At 45.8% G+C, this 22,196-nt stretch overlaps 1 protein-coding gene across 1 annotated transcript in view; it reads right to left on the reverse strand.

The window, feature by feature from the left end:
• Positions 1–3,377: 3,377 nt before the first annotated feature.
• Positions 3,378–22,196, reverse strand: part of GPR107 (G protein-coupled receptor 107) — a gene marked incomplete at its 5' end in the record, with an annotated part of 30,644 nt that continues 11,825 nt past the window's right edge. The window contains 5 exons of the mRNA XM_010147666.1: positions 3,378–3,933; positions 10,192–10,316; positions 11,127–11,210; positions 11,951–12,000; positions 21,100–21,143. Of these exons, the coding sequence (XP_010145968.1) occupies positions 3,837–3,933; positions 10,192–10,316; positions 11,127–11,210; positions 11,951–12,000; positions 21,100–21,143 (400 nt within the window). The remainder of the gene's footprint in view (positions 3,934–10,191; positions 10,317–11,126; positions 11,211–11,950; positions 12,001–21,099; positions 21,144–22,196) is intronic.

Raw genomic sequence — 22,196 nt, forward strand, 5'->3', positions numbered from 1 at the left:
AATGCACGGCACAGATCACGACACGCTGAGTTCGATGACAACATGAAAGAGCAGCTTAATAGGACAGCATGTGGCTCCTTCAAGGCGAACCGCCACGTTCGGAGCGAGCGGCAGCAGCGTTCCAGATGACCCCATTCTGTCTCGCTTTCCTTTAGTACGGCTCTTGACGAAGCAGCAAGGAAAACATTTTCCAAGCCTGAAGAACGCCAGAGTCTGGCAGTTGCACTGCAAGGAGGTTTCCTATGGAAGACAGCTTGCTGAGCAGTTCCAGCCGGAAGGAGGAGCGCATCCGTGGCATTTGCACGTCATCGTCAGGAGGGATTTGTGGGGGCATAAACCTGCATTGCAACTGGAGACCGGACCCATCTCCGTTTTGTTTGCAGAGGGTGCCAAGCACCCCGCTGCAGCCTTCACAACCATTTAGCCCCAATTGTCCCCGACCTGCCTTCCCAGGACTCCTGTCATTACGCCACCGTGTACTCGCAGGGCGATTATTTTAATTGCAGGAAAAGGCAAAGGCAGGAAAGTAAGGCTGTATCCCAAAACAATCTAAGCCACGAGCAGCTCTAGTTTTCTCTCCCCAAGAAAGCCAGAGCTTCCTACCAGGCAGGCCATCAGCATGTGAAAGGCAAGTGCTGCGATTATCCCGCCTGGTGAGCTCCAAGCTGCTGCTTTTCACCCGCGAGAGGCACGCACTTGCCAGTCAGGCAGATGTGGGTTCACCTCGGGAGGAAGGAGGGAGCAGCCCTCCCTCCCATGCTTTGCGGTGCAGCACACACTGTGCTGCAGAAGCACAACCACAGCCATCCTCTCCATCCCAGCCACCGTCCCATCCATCATACAACCCTGCGAGGCAAATTTATTGACCTGCTCCGAGGAATTCCACCACAGAAAGAAATTCGCTTTGGAAACGACTGCAGTAAGAACCTCCTATCACTGTTTCTTGACTTGCACATCCACACTCATCTTCACTAGCCCTTACTAGCTCCTGTTGTGCTGCTGGGTAGCATCCCGCACTAAGTGCCAGCCGAGCGCTGAAGCTCAGGTCTGAAGTTGGAAAAACGCTCTTCTACAAACACTTTTGGAGTACTGCCATGGCTTTTCATACCAAGATAAAAAGAAATTACCCATTTTTTGGCCTTTGACTACCGAGCCAAGGACTTGGCAGATCCACCGAAACCACAGGCAACTTTAGCAGAAGAAGTGCATATAGAAAAAGAAACCTGAGACCAAGGTAAACGCATTCGCTGAATCGGCAGCTCCGCTGATGCTGAGGTATGGAACAGGCAGCTGTTTGGAACCAGCTCATCCCAGGCTGGGATCCTGGCACAGGCCCTCATGGTTTTGGGTGAAACGCCACACCCAACAGAATTCCATCTCATCTACAAAAGGTATTAGCAGGTTCTAGGTCCAGATTCACGCTGTTGTTGTGCTTCTGTTCATGACAGCGGATCCTCATCCCTTACATACCTCAGTGCCAGCAGACTACTCCGAACAAAGTTTACATCCTCTTTGAGTAGCCCTTTGGATGGAAATGGTGACATTCCCGCAGGGACAGACAGTAACATAACAGTGCAGAGAGCGACAGGATGTTTTTCAGGTATTGTATTTAAGGGTACGATGAGCTGGGACTGCCTATGTTTGTTTATAGTCCGATTCCTCACACCTCAGCTACATAACATGCAGAAGATTTCTTCCTACAGAAGGTCTAAAGGGCTCATAGACCACCTAACAGCCTTTCTAGTGGTGCAAGTCCCTGTTTTCACTAAAACCATCTCTCTCTGCAGGACAATGACATCAAAACACAAGCCATCGCTGCTGTGATACCTGCAGTTACAGCCGAGGAGGAAAACACAGTGCTGAGAGAAGAGGGCTGTTCTCGTGCTGTACCTAAAGAGAAACCAGTTCCACGTATCCAAGAAGCTGGATTCATTTCTACCATTTCCGTGATGCGTAGAACCAACACCTGGGAAAAGTAGGGGCAACCAGAGAAAAAAAAAATGCTGCTCCTCAAACAGCCAGTCTTGGTACAGACTGCTTATTTCTTAAAAGGACTACAATCCCTCTTCAAGACATGAATCCCCCCATGGCAGGGGGGTTGGAACTAGATGATCTTTAAGGTCACTTCAACCCAAACTGTTCTATGATTCTATGAAAGACAACCCCCCTTCTGCTCTTAAAGAATTAAAGCCCCTAGTAGCTAACAGTTCTCCAATCAGCTGTGCCCCAGCACTGTAATCCCCTCAGCCAAAAAAAGCAATTCCTAAGTGAGTTCGTAAAAGATGCTGGCACATCCAAAGCTCCATGATGATGCCTATCCCTATCACCCTGAGAGAAGCACTTTGCTCGACAGCACCATACGTCAACGTCTCTACACGGATATTAAGGCTTGAGTGGGTCAGTAAGTTATACTCGCTTGACTTATCTTAAAGCTTATCCTCATTACATCAGCGAACCACTTCCGTCCTCCCCCAAATTAACAATCATTTGCTATGCCTTACTACCACCAGTCTGCCTGACTAACAATACCAGAGTAGTACAGAAAAAACACACGTGGCATTTGTAACATGTCTCTAAAGACTCCGCTGCAGATTTGCAGCTAATAGTTAAAACTTCCATATTGCCCTGCACCGAGTGTTCTGGTCATGATCTTCCCTTCTCCTAACAACACACATCCAGGACTGGGAGCTACAGTTGCCTGGTTTTGACAGCAATACCATTTTGACCAGCTCAGCTCATCGCAAACAGCAGTATCATTAATCCTACGTAGCCAGAGAGGAACAATTAGCCAGCCAGAGAGGTAACTCAGGATGAAGGTGAACCAGAGATTTATGCTGCAGTACATTTGCTAGCCAGGTTTCCACTGGAGATTCTGGTACTGTTTATACCGTGCCAGGAAGGAGTGGTTTTCGAAATACCTTGAAAATACTTTATAAAGCAGATCAAAGTGCTCTGGGCCACAGTTTGAAATTAAGTGTTAAGATAGCATGGCAGACTCCTAAAAGCAAGCATCAGTCTTACACCTCTCGTGTAACTTCTGGTCAGGTGGGTGTGAATCAAGAGCAACTCCAGGAACAGCGGAGAATTACACTGCTGCTTATTGCACTACGGGCTAGTGCTTTTAATGGAGAACAGTCACTTGCTTCCCGTATAGCAAGACATTTGAAAACCTGACACCCATGCAGGTGTCCACTTGAATGTAAGACAAGAAGATGCTTATCAACTTTCCCACTGATGTGAGCAGTGGCAGGATTCCTCCAACCCAATACCCCATTTAGTCTCTCAAATGACTGCAGTTGTGTCGATGCGTTTGCTCTGCAACGTTCTGTCCAAGCCAAAAGGAGCGTTTATAAAAAGAAAAAAAAAAATAAAATACTTACATCTCTCGTCTTCTTTTCCCACCTTCTGACATGCTTTGTAATAACCAGCATACATGTTACATAGCAAGTGTGTGTATATATATGCGCATTATATAAAATATATACTTTACATACACACTAAAGGTCTCTCTTCACATCAGTATTACACAGCCTTAAGAACGCAACTGCAAACAATTCAGAAGACCTAACCGATCCAGAAAGGGGGAAAAAAAATAAAAAACAAACCCATAAGCTACCCAAAGTCCCTAGGAAAGCTTCGCACTCCTCGCCGGTGCCAAGAGATGCCGTTTTCTTACCATCAGAGGAATAGTTACATTTCTGCACTGCTTTGCTCCCCCGAGACACACCCCACTCTGCAGCTTCAGTGTTGGGAAGTGCTAGTTGCTCCCTTTCCACTGAGAATAATATTAATAAATTAAAAAAGTTTCTCTGAAAGTGCTGCCTTAGTCCAGTTCGTCATGCCGTGTTTTCCCACTCGCCCCGGGGCTCTGCGGAACCATTCACCACTTTCTTGACCTTCTTCATGCCTTCCATTACTCCGGAAGTTGTCACCCTGGAAGAGAGGGGAGAAACATGAGAGAACTGTAACCTCCATTGTCACCAAGAGCCCATGCTCATGCTCCTGCACACACCAAACCATACTTCTGGGGAGTCTCTTTACCAAGACCGAGCAGTCTCCATGTTCGGTCTCCCCTGTCGCTACCGTTCTGCAGGCCCGGTATCATCTTGGACACGGCCCTGACGGGTGTTGGGAGCAAGGCCAACCTCCTCGGGAGCCTCAAGGCCCTCCCCATCTATCCTTAAAGTCAACCAGCAAGTAATACTTGCTCCTACTTGAAAGAAGATGGCAGAGGTGGTTAAACAGTTAAACCAGGTGTTTATTTGCCAAATCCTGAGAATTTTGCTTAAAAAACATTTTGCTATACAGCTGAGCACCCTTCATTCTGTGCATTAAAAGCCTTTCTGCATTGGGAATGCTTTTAATAGGTACAAAGTATTATACAAATGCACTCATGGTGGACAGTGGCCCAAATGAGCCTTATTAGCTTAATGCACACCAACTCCTGCTAATAGCAAAATTAGTCAGCGAACAGCAAAAAAGAAGAGAGAGAGGTCATCCTTTTTAAACCATCTAAGTCCGGATTTGTCATGGCCATCTGACCACCGAGCTATAAAGCCTCATAATACCATTCCAACATGAGGCAGAGCGAACTGTTTACCCGGCCAGAACAGCACCGCTCCTCTCAGGACTACCTCAGCCATCAGCAAGCTCTTCGGGCCCGCAGCTTCCTCCGCTGCTACACAAACGGGCTGTTCGCATGCACAAGACTCTTGCTTTACTCTTGTGCACAAGAAGATTCTCATTCCACACAGGTATTTTTTTTTTCCCCCTCCAAAAATGTGCTACAAAGCTTAGTTTGGATGCTGAAAGTAGGAGTGCCAGCAGCCCGCTGCCTTCATGAGGGATGCCTGGAAGCATACGCAAGGCTGCCCTGGTCAAAGACGCCGCTGTCGGACCGTGTGTGCTTTCGCCTGCTGTTACCGTGTAAGAAAAGGTTTTTTCCTCAGACCGGCCAACAGCATCTTCACAGTGTCACCCAAGAGGAACAGCAATCCTCAGATACTCTCTGATAAAGCCCTTAGTCCCACATTAGGTATCCGCTTCTGTAAAAATAACGCACGCAAACTGGTGTGCTCAGCGACTCCGGCGGAGGCAGTGCTGGGACTGTCAGTGGGTCGGACACCTGAGAGCGGGACTAGGTCAGCTTGTGTTGAAGGGAATGGGGAGAGGGTCAGAAGAGTACAGATCAAACAGCAACTTTATGCCCTACTGAGGAGAAAAAAAAAAAACCCAAAAAAACCCAAGCAGGCTGTTTAAAGGAGAAAGATCAGAGCTTACCAGCAGAGAGAACATGTAAATCCCAAGTTCTCCCTGTTGACAAAGGTTTTATCACAAACCCATAGGAAAAAAATCTGGGGAAACAGGACCTAAACAAAACCATTAAAGTAGATGCATAACTAACTGGAAACACACGCACTGAGATGTACTTAATGGTTTCCTGTCAAAAATGAAAGAACACTGAGTATGGTTCCAGAGAGGTCTGTCCCGGGTTCACTTCTGCTCTGTATTTTCAGTAATTGCCAGGGTAATGGAATAGAGAACTTGCTTATTTGATCTGCAGGAGACACTCAGAGCTACATGTTTGAGAACGGGACTAGAATGCAGAAATATTCTGGCAAATCAAAGTAATGGCTTGAATAACGTGGGACAGTGCAGCAATACAGCTACAAAGTTTACTCTTCAGAAAGAAGAAACTTCATAATTACAGAAAAAGGGGCTCAGTTATCAATTCCACAGCAAGGGGCTGAAGATTACAATGGACTACAAACCAAGTGAGCAGCTAACACGGCAGTGCAACAGCAGACATAGCGGGGTATATAAACTGGTGTTTCGCACATACACGACACCAGAGCGGTCCCAGCACTTGACTCACAGCTAGTGAGATCCCCCTGGCACACAGCCTAGATTTTAGCACTGCACTCTGATACGATTCCTAACTCACTGCACACACAAGATGATGACAAGAATGATGAGAGGTTATGGCTAAGAGGGAATGATCCAGTTCCCAGAGTCAGGGAGGGACAGGACAAACAGCTACACACTGAAATTGCAGCCAGGTCATGTCATTTGTTGCTGGAGGGGCCATTCACTGTCCCCCCCGCCCTGCAAGAAAGTGACAAACTGGGAAGATTTTGGGGTGGATTCCTCAACAGTGAAAGGTAAAGACCATCTGATGAGCACTGTTCTGGTCTCATGACATGGGGTGTAGCATAGCTCAAGTCCTCATTTTCTCAAATGCTTGTGTACAATGGGCTATTTCCCTCTCAAAATCAGCACAGCCAACACATCACAGTGCCCAGTAAAATGCAGGTAATCAGCCCTAAGACCAAGCACAGTGCAATTCTCATTCTAGCCCTCTGAGCAGCATCAGGACTTCAGCTCTGGCCTGTGATACTGCTAGTAAGTGTTCCTCACCTGCAGCTTGCTGAATTGCATCTCTAGCAGTAGCTAGCAGTAGCTAAAATGCTACTGTAAAAAGTCCTGCTCACTAATGATCCATCTCCAGAGAGAATTTTTGTGCTGTAAGAGGGATACCTGTCACAAGTGAGGCACAAAGTGTTCCCTGAACACTGCATCACACAGTGGTGGCACGCTGTGGAAATTTTGTAGTCTTCTTCCCCCACTCCGCATCGTACCCAAGGTGTCAAAGGGATGGCTGAACGCTCACAGAAGCACTTTCAGCCCTCTACAGCAGTGCACCTCAGCTGTCTTTCCTCCTGTTTGGTTTACAGTCCAAGAAACACTGCGATTCTGGCAGCAGCAAGCCCTTACAAGCTATCACAAACCAGAGTGAAAACTGATCAGCTGTGGAGCAAAACAGCTGATCTCTGCATGGGAAAGATGTTAGGTGAGGAAAATCACTTCTAATGGAGAGCAGCATGAATCAGTCTGCCTTGAAGCACAACCTGAGAGAGAAAAGCAACCAACCAGGGCTTCAAGTCTCAGCACAGAATAGGTTGCCTCATGATACAGTGAGAAACTCCAGATCCTGAGGCATAAGCAAAGGTAGGTCAGTGTTACCACAACAGCTCGCTCTGTTGAAGCTGGTTTGGGTGTTAATGAAAAACAAGTTCAGCCTCCACGCACTCAGCAAGATGGATTTACTGAACTGAGAACAAAGCCATTAATGGCTTTTCCTGCAGTTTCTCCGCCAGTGGAAGTACCTTAACCCCACAGGGACGTACGAACTTAGTCTCAACTAAGATGTGCAGAAGAGCACTTCGGTACCTAACATTCAAAGCAAACTTATTCAGCTCGTGAAATAACTTACCGCGAGAGTAAAGAACCCAAACTGCTTCCTTCGCCCTTCCTCACCCACTGCACTGTTTAGATTTTTGCGTTCATGCCCCAGAGAAGCCTGACAACTCGTTGTGCCCAGCGTGGCTGCGCCTTTTCAAACAGAGTCCTTGAACGAACTGTCAGCCACAAGCCCTCCTACCGACAGAGCGGGGCCAGGAAGCTGCCCAGCACAGCATCTGCTGAAAGCCACTTGGTTGATGATGAACAGCTATTGACCCTACTTGAAAAAGAACAGACTGGTCCTCAGTTCAGGGTTAGTCATACTCTCCTCTCCACGAGGAAAACTTCTGCAGAGCGTGGGAGAAGTGATGAAAAAGTCCTATCCCAAGGTAGAAGTGTGGTAGTTGAAAAGACTTACTACAAGTTACCCTTGCAGTTCTTGATTTGTATTTTACTTTTAAGAGTTAAGAATTTACATCAGGAGGATTTGTGCCTTATGTTGCTTCTATCACAGACACCCTATCTTCAGACTTTTCTTGAAACTTGGCGGATTTCTACACTGTGCTTAATATTTACATTTCCTGCCAGACTGAGCTTTGTACAGTTTGCACCGCAGGAAAACAGGCATAAGCTAGAAAACTGCATTTCAAGTGTCCTAATTTTTGCTGGAAGCCAAGAAAGCCTGGAAAACAGGCTTGATGACCTCACAGCTCTCCCCTCTGCTGGCTCATAGAAATGTTGAGTCTAAAGAAAATGAATGCTTCTGCAGCAAACGTTTTTAAGAGCCTGATTTTAACAAAAACCCTCTGGGCGAGGCAAACAACCGTAAAACCTGGCAATAAGACATGGCAGACTTGAAGTTTGCAGGCTTTTAACTTGTGCTATAGCCTCTGAAGACAAGTGGGTATTTATCACATGAAAGACACATCATACAATGGTTACTCAGGATGCTGTCAGGCACTTAGTCACTTGTTCAAATACGCCTTGGTATTTTTTCCCCACAGAAACAACATTTAATATTTATAAAAGCAAAAAATAGGACCAGCAGGACCAAGTCAAGAAGAAATTTAATACACTTTCATTTCAGTGCTTTACCTGTCACAGAAAGCACATAGCCCACGCTTTTCAAATACGTGCAGACCCAACCTCCCTGATGCAGCTGAGGAAGGAAGGACGAGACACTTCCAGCTTACAGCCTGCCAAGTCCCAGATGGAGTAAAACTTCGGGTGAATCAAATGAGAAAAATTCAAGCAAGGCTAAGTTGGGCAGACCCACAAGGCACAACAAGGAAAACTCAAACGCCTTACTAGAAGGCTCACAAGGAATTCTGATCCTCGGGTTTCTAGTAATGCCCATTTCACTACGGCAAGATGTAACTCACTCAATTAGTTCATTAAGCTTCCTCCAGCTGGCAGGTTCTCAAATTTAGCAGCTTCTCCAATTTACTGAAATCACTACATGTGAAAGGTGTCATATTATTAGTCCTAAAAAAACCCCAACTATAATTAATTAAGCACATCACACACAGTTGAAATTCACTTTAACAGTCAATCTTATAGGGAAAAAAAGCTCTTCTCTGTACAATCACAAATCCTGCCATATCTTGCAGTGCAGACGGTGCCTTCCTAACATGGGTGTTGACTTACCAGCTCCCAAATTGAAAACAGCTTCTGTACATAAACCACTGAAACACTTAAGTCACAGTGATGTTAGGGTCACTACACACCGGCTGGATTCTGTGTGCACCAATGGCCAATTTTATGGACCCATAGCAAAAACTGCCAAGCATTTGGAAAGATGATCTTTGTTACTAGGGATACTTCTGAGAAATTAAACTCCTTGCATGGTAGTTCAGGCTGGTTTCTACCTCAAACGTCCTCACAAGTATTCCCCAATAAACTCTATTTCTGAGCTAACTAAGAGGGCAGATGCATTCTGACTTTTTGCCCCTGCAATAAAAACTGGAGTGTTGATTTGTTTTACCCGATATTAGGTAAAAAGAGACTTGCAGAAATGGGGAAAAAAAAAAATCTTGGGAACAGGCTTCTGAGCATGTACATGAACTGCAATTATGCATGAAATGGATTCTACTGAAGAGGTTAGGTGAGCTCTGCTCTAAGGCAAGAGAGTCTGCAGCAATTATAGCTGTATTCAACACTTCCAGCATGCTGAATTTCACTGAAGAGATTAGGTGAGCTCTGCTCTTACTAAGGCAAGAGAGTCTGCAGCAATTATAGCTGTATTCAACACTTCCAGCATGCTGAATTTCTTAGGGCAGTTTCTATTATAGATTCAGAAAAGTCACTCATTTTTTTAAGTCCTCAGAAAAACTACTGCAAAGAAAGTGACAGGGACTTACCCTGAGCCCTGCTTCGTAATTTCTCCAGACTAACTTGGGTCCTACCGTGTTTGTGATGCCTCACGGTTTAGCAGCCAGGAATGGAACAGTGAGGAGTATTGAGAAAAATCCATCTCCTCAGCTCAGCGTTATTTAAGATAAATTTCTGCAAAGCCACAGGCTGAACTTCAAGGTAGAAGGGACCTTACACCATGCTCACTCATTTTCTGTAGATTGGTAGTTTGGGTTTGTCGTTGGTTTGGTTGTTTGGGGCTGTTTTTAATTATGAAGCATTAATGACTGTCTGTAAGGTTTGTTGGTGCTCAGCAACACAGAACAAACACAGAAGCTACATGATGTTTTCATGGGGAAGTTTTATGCCCTGTGAAAAGCTTTACCAGTTTATTCCACACTACTGCAATATCCAACTCAGACTCCGATGCACATCTCAAACCTCTGGCTTAACACGCACCAAACAGACACCTCATCTTTAAACATGTGGGCAGATCAAAATCTCTTTCAAAGAGGGACTTAGAGTAAACTGTTCGTAAACATTAGTTTTCTCAAATCAAGTGAGGAGTTAAGAAATATGGGTGGGAGGGGTTCTTACACAGCTTCCATCTCCAAGTCATCCTCATCGTCTTGAGAAAGCTGTAGATAAGGGTTGTCTGACGCTGGACGGAACTTGTACCCAGTGAGGACAAAGAAGACAAGCGTGGCCATTTCATCCAGCAGCTGCAAGTCAAAACACAAGGTTGAAGTTCAGTCCTGTCATCTTTCATGGTCATGAAATGTTTCTCCTCATTCATAAGGTTCAAGATTTAATGGCCAAGAAGCCTGTGCCACAGCAGATACAACAAAGCAATTCCTGCCCTGTTATCATTAATCCCAGGCTAAAGGCTGTCAAGCCCTTTGTCCTTTCAGCTTTCCCCATCACTTTAAATACAGTTACAGTTCTAGCATCACTCCAGTGCTTTTGGAGAATTACAGCAAGACTTGGCTTTTAAAGGAGGAGGAAAAAAAACTCCATCCTTAAGTTGTTTGGTTTTTTCTACAGTTAATGTATTCCAAAGACTCCCTGCACAGTTACTTGGATTATATGTTAAGAAACCAAGTATTTAAGAGTCACTCGGCAAATAAAGCCTCTAGATGGAAGAGCAAAAGCCTATTTCACCAGCTCCCTGGGGCCTCAATTACACAGGGCAAACCTGACTAATTTTTTTTTCTCCTTTGTATGTTCTTGATTAATTTCCTTCAGACATTTTTAAATTGAAACACTAAAATCAATAATGCAATTACTTTCAGACATCTCATGTATAATCCAGCAGCCTTGCTGGACAAACATAAAACTAAAAATATATTCCTGCCACCTTAGGCACATCAGACAAAAATCAGGAGGAGACAGGGTGCGGCACTGTGCTCTGATATCTTCCAGTACTACGTGAGGAACCATTATGGAATATTTTTTTTGGTGCAGTCGTATTTAAAAAGTAATAAGAAAAAAATAATCAAGGAATGAATGTATTTTCCTTTGCTGGCAAATACCTGGTACAGCCATTTCCACTGGAATGGAACAGCAATCTTTATGAGAATTGCAATGATCCGTGTGAAGTAAATGTAACACACAATCTGGGAAGGAAAAGGAGAAAGCACAAATAAGAACAACAGCACCATCCTTATAGAACCTATTTTTCCAGAGAAATAGCTCAAGCAATTCTCAGACAACTCATTGTGTCAGATTAGCTTTATTATGCTCCTTGATAAGGATAGAAGATATAGGCTGGGGGCTCTACTGCTTGTAGAGTGCCCAAGTGACTCAAGCTACTGCTAACACACTTAAGTTACAGCAGGAGAATGCTTTAAGCATTAGGGTTTTGTAGAACTTGAACAATCAAGGGTGCAATTTATTGCTTTACTACTGATGAGAGTCTGAAATGAGGCCGTTGGAAATCATCAAGGAGCCTATGCTCTCTTGGGAGGTATGCTCATGGCTCCTACTGACTCAACGTGAAACTCCACACATGCATCTCAAGGCACCATTTGGTCCCAAGTTTAATTTTTAGCAAGTTTACAGTACGTTATTCAAGCCCATCAATTCAACTGGCAGCTCAAGCTGTCTCCAGAGGAAATTAGTAAGCGTTACAAATAGCTGGAACCAATTTAAAGATAGACAGAAGGATGCAAGCAACAGTAAGAGAAAGGATATTGCTTTGAGGATTGTAACCCAGTTGACCAAGATGCCAAAGTACAGCCCTAACACAGAACAAGGAACACCTCCGCCACATCCACCAGCTGTAGTAGCTTATCCACCAAAAGGCTTGAACAGCTTCCAAGTGCTCTGTACAAACGCATACAGGTGTTTTACTCACCATGACGTAGTAGTGTCTGAACAGCTTCAGCTTGGCTAGGTTAATGGCAGCTGTCAAGAGAACACAAAAGTCCATCAATCAGGAACATGAGACAGTCTCCTTTGACACTTGTCTGCAAGGTAGGCCAGGGGTCAAAACCAGGACTTGGGTAACCCCAGACTAGAAAGGTTTGTCCCACAGCCCAGAGGGCACGCTGAGTGGCACCAGTCTGACTTGTCTATGTACTGGAGAACTCCGAGGCTGGGGTGAATTCTCTCTTAAAAGGCAACTCAGTGATCTCACTTTTACACTAAGTTTTATATGCACACACTCTGCAATATAGACCCTTCCTCTATCTGTATATAGCCAACTACATCCCATCACCTCACTCCTGCCCGAAGCGCTTGACGTGGCTTCTAGACAACCCATATCTTTTCTAGATTACTTCCTGACCCGCTCTGTGCCTTCGGCTGACCCAAGTGACTCGGAGGTAATCACAGCTCTGGGAGCCAATACATCTTGTTCCACCACAGCAGGAGTATGTTAACGTCTACACAGCATCCTCCATCATTCGTGGCTCAGTCACAACTTACAAGCGAAACGGGAAGTCATACTAAACAGTTCTCATAGCAAATGTGTGTTGCAGTCACAACTCGTGTAAGCCAAGGCCCCAGGCTAACCTGCATTTAGGGGACAGATCGCATCAGCTCCTGACGAACGTGGCAGATATCCATGTGAATGAGCAGAGGTCAACAACAGATGGAAGAGCTGTCAACTCTGGTTTGAGAGTCAGGTTTTAGAGGTGCAGCAGAATTACAAATACAGACTCCTGGTGCTTTTGTGACAACAGGAGAGAACAGCATGCAGATGCAATTCAGAGCCAATGAATACGGGCTGGCAGTTAGAAAATACTGCCACATGCTTCCTGGTATTCCCTCCAAGCACTCATTTTTTTTTTATCAGATGCAGTAGCACAACACATTGTGCACCTGCACTCCCTCACAGAGAGGGCCCACTGCAAAAAGCAGATGTATAAAAGGCCGCATGCATTTGCACATCAGGTCCTCCAGGTTCACAACAGTGTGAAATATAGTATTACACATCAGGAAGTGAAGGGCTAATAGCTACCAAAAAATGCTTCACTTCCTACACCAAAATAAACGAAGCTTTTCTTATGGAAAGGTCACATCAAATGCACCACTCAAACCACAGGTTCCCACTACATAAGTTACAGCAAAGATGGGCAACATTCTGTTACAAACCTACTTTGTATAATCAGGGATCAAGAGTCGCTTTCCAACTTACCTTCAGTGTTCCAGGAGAACCACTGAAAGCTACAGACACCTTGAGACAGACACAAACCCTCCGCCAGCAGACATACAGTAACAACAGCACCTGACTCTCACAAGGCATAAACTGACCGACGGGTAGAGAAAACGAAGCTAAGAGTGTCTTGATTTAGTGCTGGCCAGTGGCTTCTGACAGAGCACAGGGCCTGTCAGCAAGAGAGCAGAACCAGAGCTCCAGAGGAACAAAGTGAGCCTTGTTTGTGAAGGAACATGGGGTTTGTTCCCATGCAGCAAAGCCCGTACTGTGAACACCCGTCTGAACACCGATCAGACTGGGTTGGCTTTGGGCAAGACTCTGCTCGTGGGGGCAATCCTACAGCACGGGATGTCAGAGCCCCGTTTTGGGAAGATGCTCCCTTCCAGACTACAGTATGAAACACTGAACGTAGCACAGCATCTGGATACAGTTCCGGAAAGCAGTGCCCAAGCTCTGAACTTGCATCTGCACAGCACCAGCAATGCAGCGCTGAGCACTTCACCAAGCACAGAGGGCAAGACTTGGAACTGCTAGAACAAGACCAACTAAAGCCTTGGTACCTAAATCAGCCCTGAGACAATAGTTTAGCGACATCTCTCTCATTTCTGTTCCTTGCAAAAGCTAGTTTCCCACTTTACACAGCAAAAACTTAGATTTTCATGGGTCCAGTGCTCTACCAGCTAACCTCATGTTAAAAGCTTTTCATAACACAGTTGGAGAAGGATTAAAAGCATGTAAATATGCAGGATGGGCTCATTAAGTCCTGAAGCAGGGAAGCAATGTTGTCCTATTTAAAGAAGAGCTACATTAAGTGTGACCATGAAGATCTTGTGATTTACCACATCCCGGTGTGTACACAGAAGAATCTATTTTGAACTCAACGCATTCATCTTTGAGAACTGCCACCAACTGGTGCAGTGACAGGCCATGAGAATTACCAGGCTCTGTAGTCAGGGAACACCAACTCAACAGCTGTGACTCAAACTGCCAGTCCATCAACGCTTTACAGTCAACAACCAAGGGAGCTGGGGTGGCAATTCTGTTGGATTCATGTAGCATAGGAGGAAAGGACAGGGAAGCCAAGGATCTGGTTGCCAGCTGCAGTGACACAATGCCACCTCTCCTGACTGACAGAGCACAACTCCAGATCTCTTACTCCTCATGTTGATCAATACCAAGAGTCATAGCTTAGTACATCCAGATATCTAGGATGGCTGAGCATGGGGGGGGGAAGACAACCCATCCAAGAAGGGGGAGGGGAGGACAGAACACCACCACCACAAAGTCAAGGACTGAAGAGCCACCTCTGGAAACTGACTTAGTTAACACAACTAGGTGCTTTCCTCTAGCTGCCTCAGCTTCAGGAATACTTCTCTCCCCCATCAGCTACTAAGGTCAGTTTTAATGCAGACACACTCAACTGTGCCAGTTTCTTCAAACAGCTCAAAAGTTACAGCACACACTGTTCTGGAAGAGTCTAAAATCATCATTGCTTGGCATCAGCAGCCTGTGGGTTGCTTTTTGACACGATGAATGCGCTCCAAGCAGTAACACTTCAGTCTACGCTGGGCAGTAAGACTTGGATTCACCTTTGCCTGGCAGTCCAGACACGGACAGCAACACCTGCAAGGAGAGAGGCTAGGCCAGCAGCTCTCACATACGACCTGAATCACTTGCAGCCCCAACCTGTAAAGCTGTGATAACACAGCAGCAATCACAGCATGCAGTAAAGGTTGGGAAAATTTATGTTTCCAGCACGATAACCATTCTGCCCAAAATACTACTTAACTGCAGAGAAGGGTAAGACAAAAGAGACTTCCTACCAAAAGTTCTACAAATGAAGTCACACTTGTTTTCACCTCTTTCATAATTAAAGAGATAAAAGCCATCCTCAAAGAAAGATTTGCAACATCAACACCTTGCTTCCCTCAGTTCCCCCATTCTATCACTATTCACTTTACCAGCTTGTGCCTGCAATAGCCCAATCTGCATCCATGAAAAAAGAGCATACCACAGATTTTGATAAGCAGTCTTTTTCAGATTGGCCCCTGTGCTCATTTCAAATGCTGAGACAGCCAGTAAGATGGGAAGAAAAAGAGTCAGACCATTCAATACAGCCTTGCACACCAGACAACAGCTTTTTGATGAATAAATCTGGCTTTTTTGGAGTATGTATGTAAAAACAACAAAGGGACTGTAGCCGAGGGCATAGGGAGCTCAAGTCCAGATAATCCAGAATGCAAGGGCAAACCATAACGCATCTTGAACAAACATGCTAAAGTTCAGCTACGAATATTTCTACACTGCTTTGCGTGCTACACTAACGCCGGTGCACTTGAGATGCAATCTGTGCCATTACCAAACTCTCAGTGGCAGTTTTCTATTCCCACCCCCCAAAGAATGAAGGCACACATGTAGATCTAAACCTCAAAAAGCAATTCCAGGAGTAACTCTGAGAAGTATGGCCCTATAATCTCCACAGCACTCTGCTTAAAAGCATTCCTATAGCAGAAGGAAAAGGTCAAGCAAACAGCAACTCTCAGTGTCATGCGTGAGAAGGTGGCACAGACTGGTTAATCTTGAGTACTCTGAAACACATTAGCCACTTAGCAAAAGAGTTCCCCACCAGGGTCAGAAGGTTGTCCAAAGTACAGGATAAGTAATATATCTCCAACATGTAATTGCTGCATCAACCCTGGAGAGCGATCCTAGGGAGCCTGGAAGTGGCACACTGGAACATCAATAGGCCTGTGTCATTTCCCAAGCCCACAGTTGAGGTCTCAACACTTAAAAACACTAAGTTTGACCTCAAGGTTTGAGATACCCATGTACTGCCTAGAGCATGTTTACCCTTGCACTACCCCCTCCTCCGTGCCAGGGAGCTGCAGAGGTGTTTTAGCACGGGTCTCCACGGAGCCATCGTCCCCAGCATCTGCCAGGCTCAGCTTAGTCAGAGGGTGTTCTGCACCACGCAGGACCGGGCTCTGTTTGCGGCATTTCCACACTACGAAAGCGGGAAAACACTGAACCCTGCAAATGGGTTTTCCTACTTGGGGGCAAGCATGAAAGCATTAATCATCATTTGCCCACTGCACAGCACACGGGGAATGTTGCCTGGGAGCTACACACTGCAATGTACTTCCCCTAGTTCTGCTGCCAGCTCTGACATGCTGCAGTGCTTCAGGAAAATCATTAACCGCTTGTGATCAGACCACAGAGAGTTTCACATCTCCCATCACACACACAGAGGTACAAGCAGAACAAAAACTGCAGTGGTGTTCCCAGGCCCCCACTCCTCCCTCAAACAGATGGCATGACACACAGGAATGAGTAATGAGACTTGAGAGGTCCAGTGACCAAGAACTTGGAGTTTCAAACAAAAATAAGCAACCTGACTACAACATACTCCCTCTGTTCTTTATCTCATGATGTCTGTAAGCAAGGTAGTGGTAGTTGAGCAGCTTTCCAGCCCAAACAATTCTAGCTTCGTTTGCAAGGCTGATGTCCTGCAATCTGCAAGCAAGACGTTTGTAATGCAGATCTAGAAACAGGGCAGGCAGTTCCCCTCTGAACCAACAGTGGCAGACCAAAGAGCTGCAGCTAGGCACTTGCTCAAATCTGAAGGTGGCAATTTTAAGAGGGGAAGAAAGAAAAGCTTCTAAAAATGGGATGTTTTACGCCCACTGCTGCGCAAGATAAGAAGCCTGTGTAGGTCAGATCTTTTGCTTTAAAGTTAAAGATCACCTTCAAGAGGAAAAAAAGCAAACAGCCCAGCAGCTCAAACTCAGCTGTATCACTGTGCCACGCCGACTCTTTGCTAGCAATCCACAGCATCTGTGCATGTAAGGTCCCTCCAGATAATTATGGCTTTAGATCCATTCCTCTAGCTTTGCCACTTGAGAAAATAATCTTCTTTAAAAAATCAAGTTTAAATGACCATTAGCTAGTGACTCCACGTCATTGTTACTTAAAACAAGTCTTTTTAATAATTGTACATTGCTAACACAAAGGCCTCTGGCAAGCACAGCTCTAACAGACAGACTGGTAGTCTGACCAGCCTTCTGCTTCATTTCTAGTCTGGTCACGCTGCAGTCATGGCTGCACTTGACCCAAGGGATTGCCATCTGATAAACAGGTTGTGAAGTAGCTGGAAGAGGACAAGACAGACAGGAAACACCATCAGGATACTGGGCTGTGAAGTCCTAGAGTTGTCAGCTCTAATAGACACAAGGAAGCAAAAATAATTTACCTTGGGTCTTCCTAACCAGAGAGAAGGTCACCAGAAGACCCAGCACCAGGAAAAAACAGCTACTGAATTTATAGTATACAAATCCCCAAGACACCCTATAAGTTAATGAAGTCTGTGTGAGAGAGCAGGGAAAGCAGCCTTTGAGGTAATACTAGACAATAATTCCTAGCAACCCACAGGCAGCCCAACCAGAACTGCCTGCACAAGATCATCTGTGGAAAATAAACGCTGGTGATTTCAGAGTCAGTGCTGGTTCTATTTTTCATATGAGAAGCCAAGACACCGTGCAGCACCCCTGCAGAACAGGGCCTCCAAGGGAAGCCTACGGAGCTAAGAGCATGTGGTTCTAGTCAAGACTGTGCATTTATAAGGTTAACGTGAATTATTTTACCTTATTACAGTGCAACCATATCACATCTGGTTTTCTCAACCAGGCACGCTAGCAGCATGACATCACTGGGTAACATTCTGCTTCTGGCACCCCATTGCCACTGACTCGCTCCCCATGGGCTCCTGTCAACAGCCTCTAAATACTCCATCCATGTTGCATTTCACAAGCCAGGCCCAGCACTGCGGCTCTCCTGGCCACAACCTGGTGCCCACGTTCTCCCTGAATGTTTTTTCCTTAGCTCCTTTTATTCGCAGTGCAGCTGACAGCTGCTAAGTCTCCCTTTCAACAGACAATTATTGAATGTGCAGGATCTGCACAAAGTGTGGTGATGGCAGTAGGTGATCCACAAGCAACATGCATCATAAACACCATCATTACCCGTGGAGAAGGCCACAAAACAGAGGACTATGAACAGTCCTTTGGGCTATTGTGCTTATCACTGACTAACGACACAACCAGTTCTTCCCAGATCCCACTTTCTTTTACCTCCACTACACACTACAACACATCCTTCAGAACTGCTTGGTTTTACCCCGAGCTGGATTCCACCCAGCACGATGAACAGCTGACAAGATCCGGAGTAAACCCTGAACACCCTCTGTGTTGGCCACCTCACTTTTCTCCCTCACTCAGGATGTGCTGAAGCTAAGCAAACTCCATAGCACCATCTTGTGATACGAACCCTCAAGTGCGAAGTAGGCACGGGCTGATCACCCGACGCCACACCGATTTAGGGTGTTTGTGTCTCTGTGAGCGTTACCTGCTGAGCGCTCCCTGTCCGAGCAGTCCCAGGCTCCAGTGCCACCCAGCAGTTCTGCCTGAGTGACAAGAAAGCTGACCTCTACCTGCAGTCACACACGGTGGCTTCAGCCAAGAAACAGGCTGTAGGTACCTGAAGTCAGTTCAGAATAGAGACTGCTTCAAGGAGCAGCTAAATTTAAGCAGACTTTGAGTGCTGGTTTTGGCTGGGAGAGAGTTAATTTTCTTCACAGTAGCTGGCGTGGGGCTGCCTTTTGGATTTGTGCTGAAAGCAGTGTTAATACAGCAAGACTTTCCGTATCGCTGAGTGGTGCTTACCCAGCGTCAGGGCCTTTTCTGCTCCTCACCCCACCCCACCCGCGAGGAGGCTGGGGGTACACAGAAAGTTGGGAGGGGGCACAGCTGACTCCAACTGACCAAAAGGATATTCCAGACCGTATGACATCACGCTCAGCATATAAATCAGGGGAGAAAAGGGGTTACTTCTGGAGTTATGTCATTTGTCTTCCCAAGTAACCCACGTTACATGTGATGGAACCCTGCTTTCCTGGGGTTGGCTGAAAACAGGCTTGCCAATGGAATGTGGTGAAGGATTCCTTAGTTTGCTTTGCTTGGTGCACAGCTTTTGCTTTACCTATTAAACTGCCTTTATCTCAACATGCAGTTTTCTCACTTTTATTCCTTTGATTCTCTCTCCCATTCCTCCGTGGGGGGAGCGAGCAAGTGGCTGTGCGGTGCCGAGTTGCTGGCTGGGGTTAAACCAGGACACTTTGTAACAGTAAGGGCATAAATACTCCAGAACATACGCTCAGTGCAGAAGGCAAAACAAATTAATCAGTGAATGTCACAGAACCCATGTGAACACACTGATGAGAAAGCTACCGATAACACTTGTCACATCATCAACGCTGTCCTCTTTTCCACTGGTTTCTATTAGATTTTAATATATTTTCCCCCCTTAGGTTTGGGGTGTTGTGGTTTTTTGTGTGCGTGTATGGTTCTTGTTTGGGTTTTTTAACAACTTTGAATCTCAAAAATGCTGGGCTCACCTTAATTATTGTTTCACTTTAACAGATGGCAAGAAAAGACCTAATCTGTGGCCTGAACAGAAGTGAGTTCAGTGCCCAGTTTTAGTCCTCACCCACTAAACTACAGAGGCAATCTGCACTGAAATGCAAGTGCCTCAGTGGAAACCAGGAAAAAATGGCTGGAAGAAGTATAGGAGGCTGTCTCCAGAAAGGAGGAACAAGAGTTACTGGACAAGACTGAGCTGAAAGGATGTTAGCTGAAAGGATGTTGCCAACAAAGGACCTTCTACAAAAAACTTTCAAGGAGGGTCAGCCATCGCATGGCAGAATACTGGAATGGCTGCCTGCTTCTAAAGGAAGCCAGTGCTATGCTCCCTGGCTTGACTCTGCAGCCCAGGAACTAACTCAGAGGAAGCAAGTGGATAAGGTGAGAAAAGCACACACTACAGAAGACAAACTTGGGTTGGCTTTCCATCCACCATCTCCTTTTCACTGCTACCATAAACATAACGTGACTTTACACACGCAGTCCCTTACACTGTTGTACAAACACGGACAAGTCAAGAACTCGACTCAGCGACTGAGGGAACTGGGCTTGTTTAGCCTTGAGAAGAGGAGGCTGAGAGGAGACCTGATCACTGCCTACAACTCCCTGAAAGGAGGTTGTGCAGAAGTGGGTGTTGGTCTCTTCTCCCTAATGACAGATGATCGGACGGGGGGGAATGGACTCAAGCTGCGCCAGGGGAGGTTTAGATTGGATGTAAGGAAGAAGTTCTTCACCGAAAGGGTTATCACACACTGGAATAGGCTGCCCAGGGAGGTGGTGGAGTCACCATCCCTGGATGTGTTTAAGAGACGGGTGGATGAGGTGCTGAGAGATATGGTTTAGTGGTGGACAGATACGGTTGGACTGGATGATCTCTAAGGTCTTTTCCAACCCAGTGATTCTGTGATTCTATGAACTCCGTTAGGCTGCATGGCAACTTATTGCTTGTTTCCTAATGGGGCTTGTTTCCCTCCAGTCTGGCAGGAACAGACTTCTGCAGAAACTGAAATAAGGGGATCTATTTTGACTAATAGTCAGCAATTCTGGAATTCATTTCTAGTTCTGCTTCTGAACACTCAAGCCTTAGAAAAGGTCACCTACCTGTAAAGATGATTTGCTCTAGATGTCATGTCTAGCTCAGAACTGTGCAAGTACCAGAGAACGAGTTCTCATAGTCAAAGCAATTTGGCTATGAATTCAATTCCTGTGAACCCACTGAGGAAAAGCAGCAGTGTGACAACAATACAGTGCAGATTTCTAGTTTTCGTTTACATATTTTTCAGTCAGTGTCATGTGTTTGCAATGCTGGCATGAAATTACAGCATTATTTTGTGGCATGTAGCATAAAACAAGTTATTATGGGTTACTTGCCTTTCCCATCTGTTGCTGATGCCTCCTGTAAATGTCTTATTGACCTGAAAAATAAAGAGTAGATGAGCTTTTGCACTCTTTTCACTGCAGCCCTCTAGAACCCTGACAAGTTTTGTTAGCTCTTTATGGCTGGGCTATGCTCATGATTAACAGCGCTTAGCCTGCCAAGCACTGGATGTATTTCACCCCCATCTTGCTGGCTCAGGCAGTTAGTTCAAGTATCTGTATCTCCTTGTGATTAAGAAAGCCGATTGCTAATGCCTATTTCAGCCTACAGAAAGCTTTGTGGGAGGGAGGGAGCAGAGTGAGAAACTGGGGCATTTTCCAGCACAATGCTTTCCACTTGTACAATTAAGCTGAGCTACTATTCAGAGCACTGCCAAGCATTTGGCATCTTACTGCTCTTTTAAGCTCTTTTCATTTAAATACTTGATTACAGCTTACATGTCTACATGGGCAACTTATGTAACAGAAGCTACCCTGCAGGAATGTAAATTCAAGGGCCAAGTCTTAGTCACCTTGCTCACGAGTCATCCCACCAGCTCAGTGACACTATCCAGATGAAAACAGGGCAGGATTTTGTGTCCTGGGCTTCCCTGCCAGCTTACATTGGTACCATGACAATGCAGGAACACTGGTTGCACACTATAAACAGTTACAGGACAGTTCAACCAAATGCATTTGTTCTTCAGATACAGTTCCTTTATGGAAACCAAGTTTTGTACCAGTGCATCACGAAGTAGGACACAGATTTCACAGGCTGTGAGAATTTGGCTTGTTCAGCCTGGAGAAGAGAAGGCTCCAGGGAGACCCTGTAGGCTCCCCAGGCACTGGAAAGGGCTATAAGAAAGCTTGGGGGGGCTTTTTCACAAGGCAACTTTTTACAAGGGCAGGGAGTAAGAGGTTTAAACAGAAAGAGGGAGATTGAGATTGGACATCAGGAAGAAATTCTTCCTGGAGAGAGTGGGGATGCACTGGGACAGGTTGCCCAGGGAAGCTGTGGATCCCTGGAATTGTCCAAGGCCAGGCTGGATGAGGCTTGGAGCAACCTGGTCTATGGAAGGTGTCCCTGCCCATGGCAGAGGGGTTGGAACTAG

This window comes from Eurypyga helias, unplaced genomic scaffold (genome assembly GCF_000690775.1).
Source record: "Eurypyga helias isolate BGI_N326 unplaced genomic scaffold, ASM69077v1 scaffold12872, whole genome shotgun sequence".
Classification (NCBI taxonomy): domain Eukaryota; kingdom Metazoa; phylum Chordata; class Aves; order Eurypygiformes; family Eurypygidae; genus Eurypyga; species Eurypyga helias.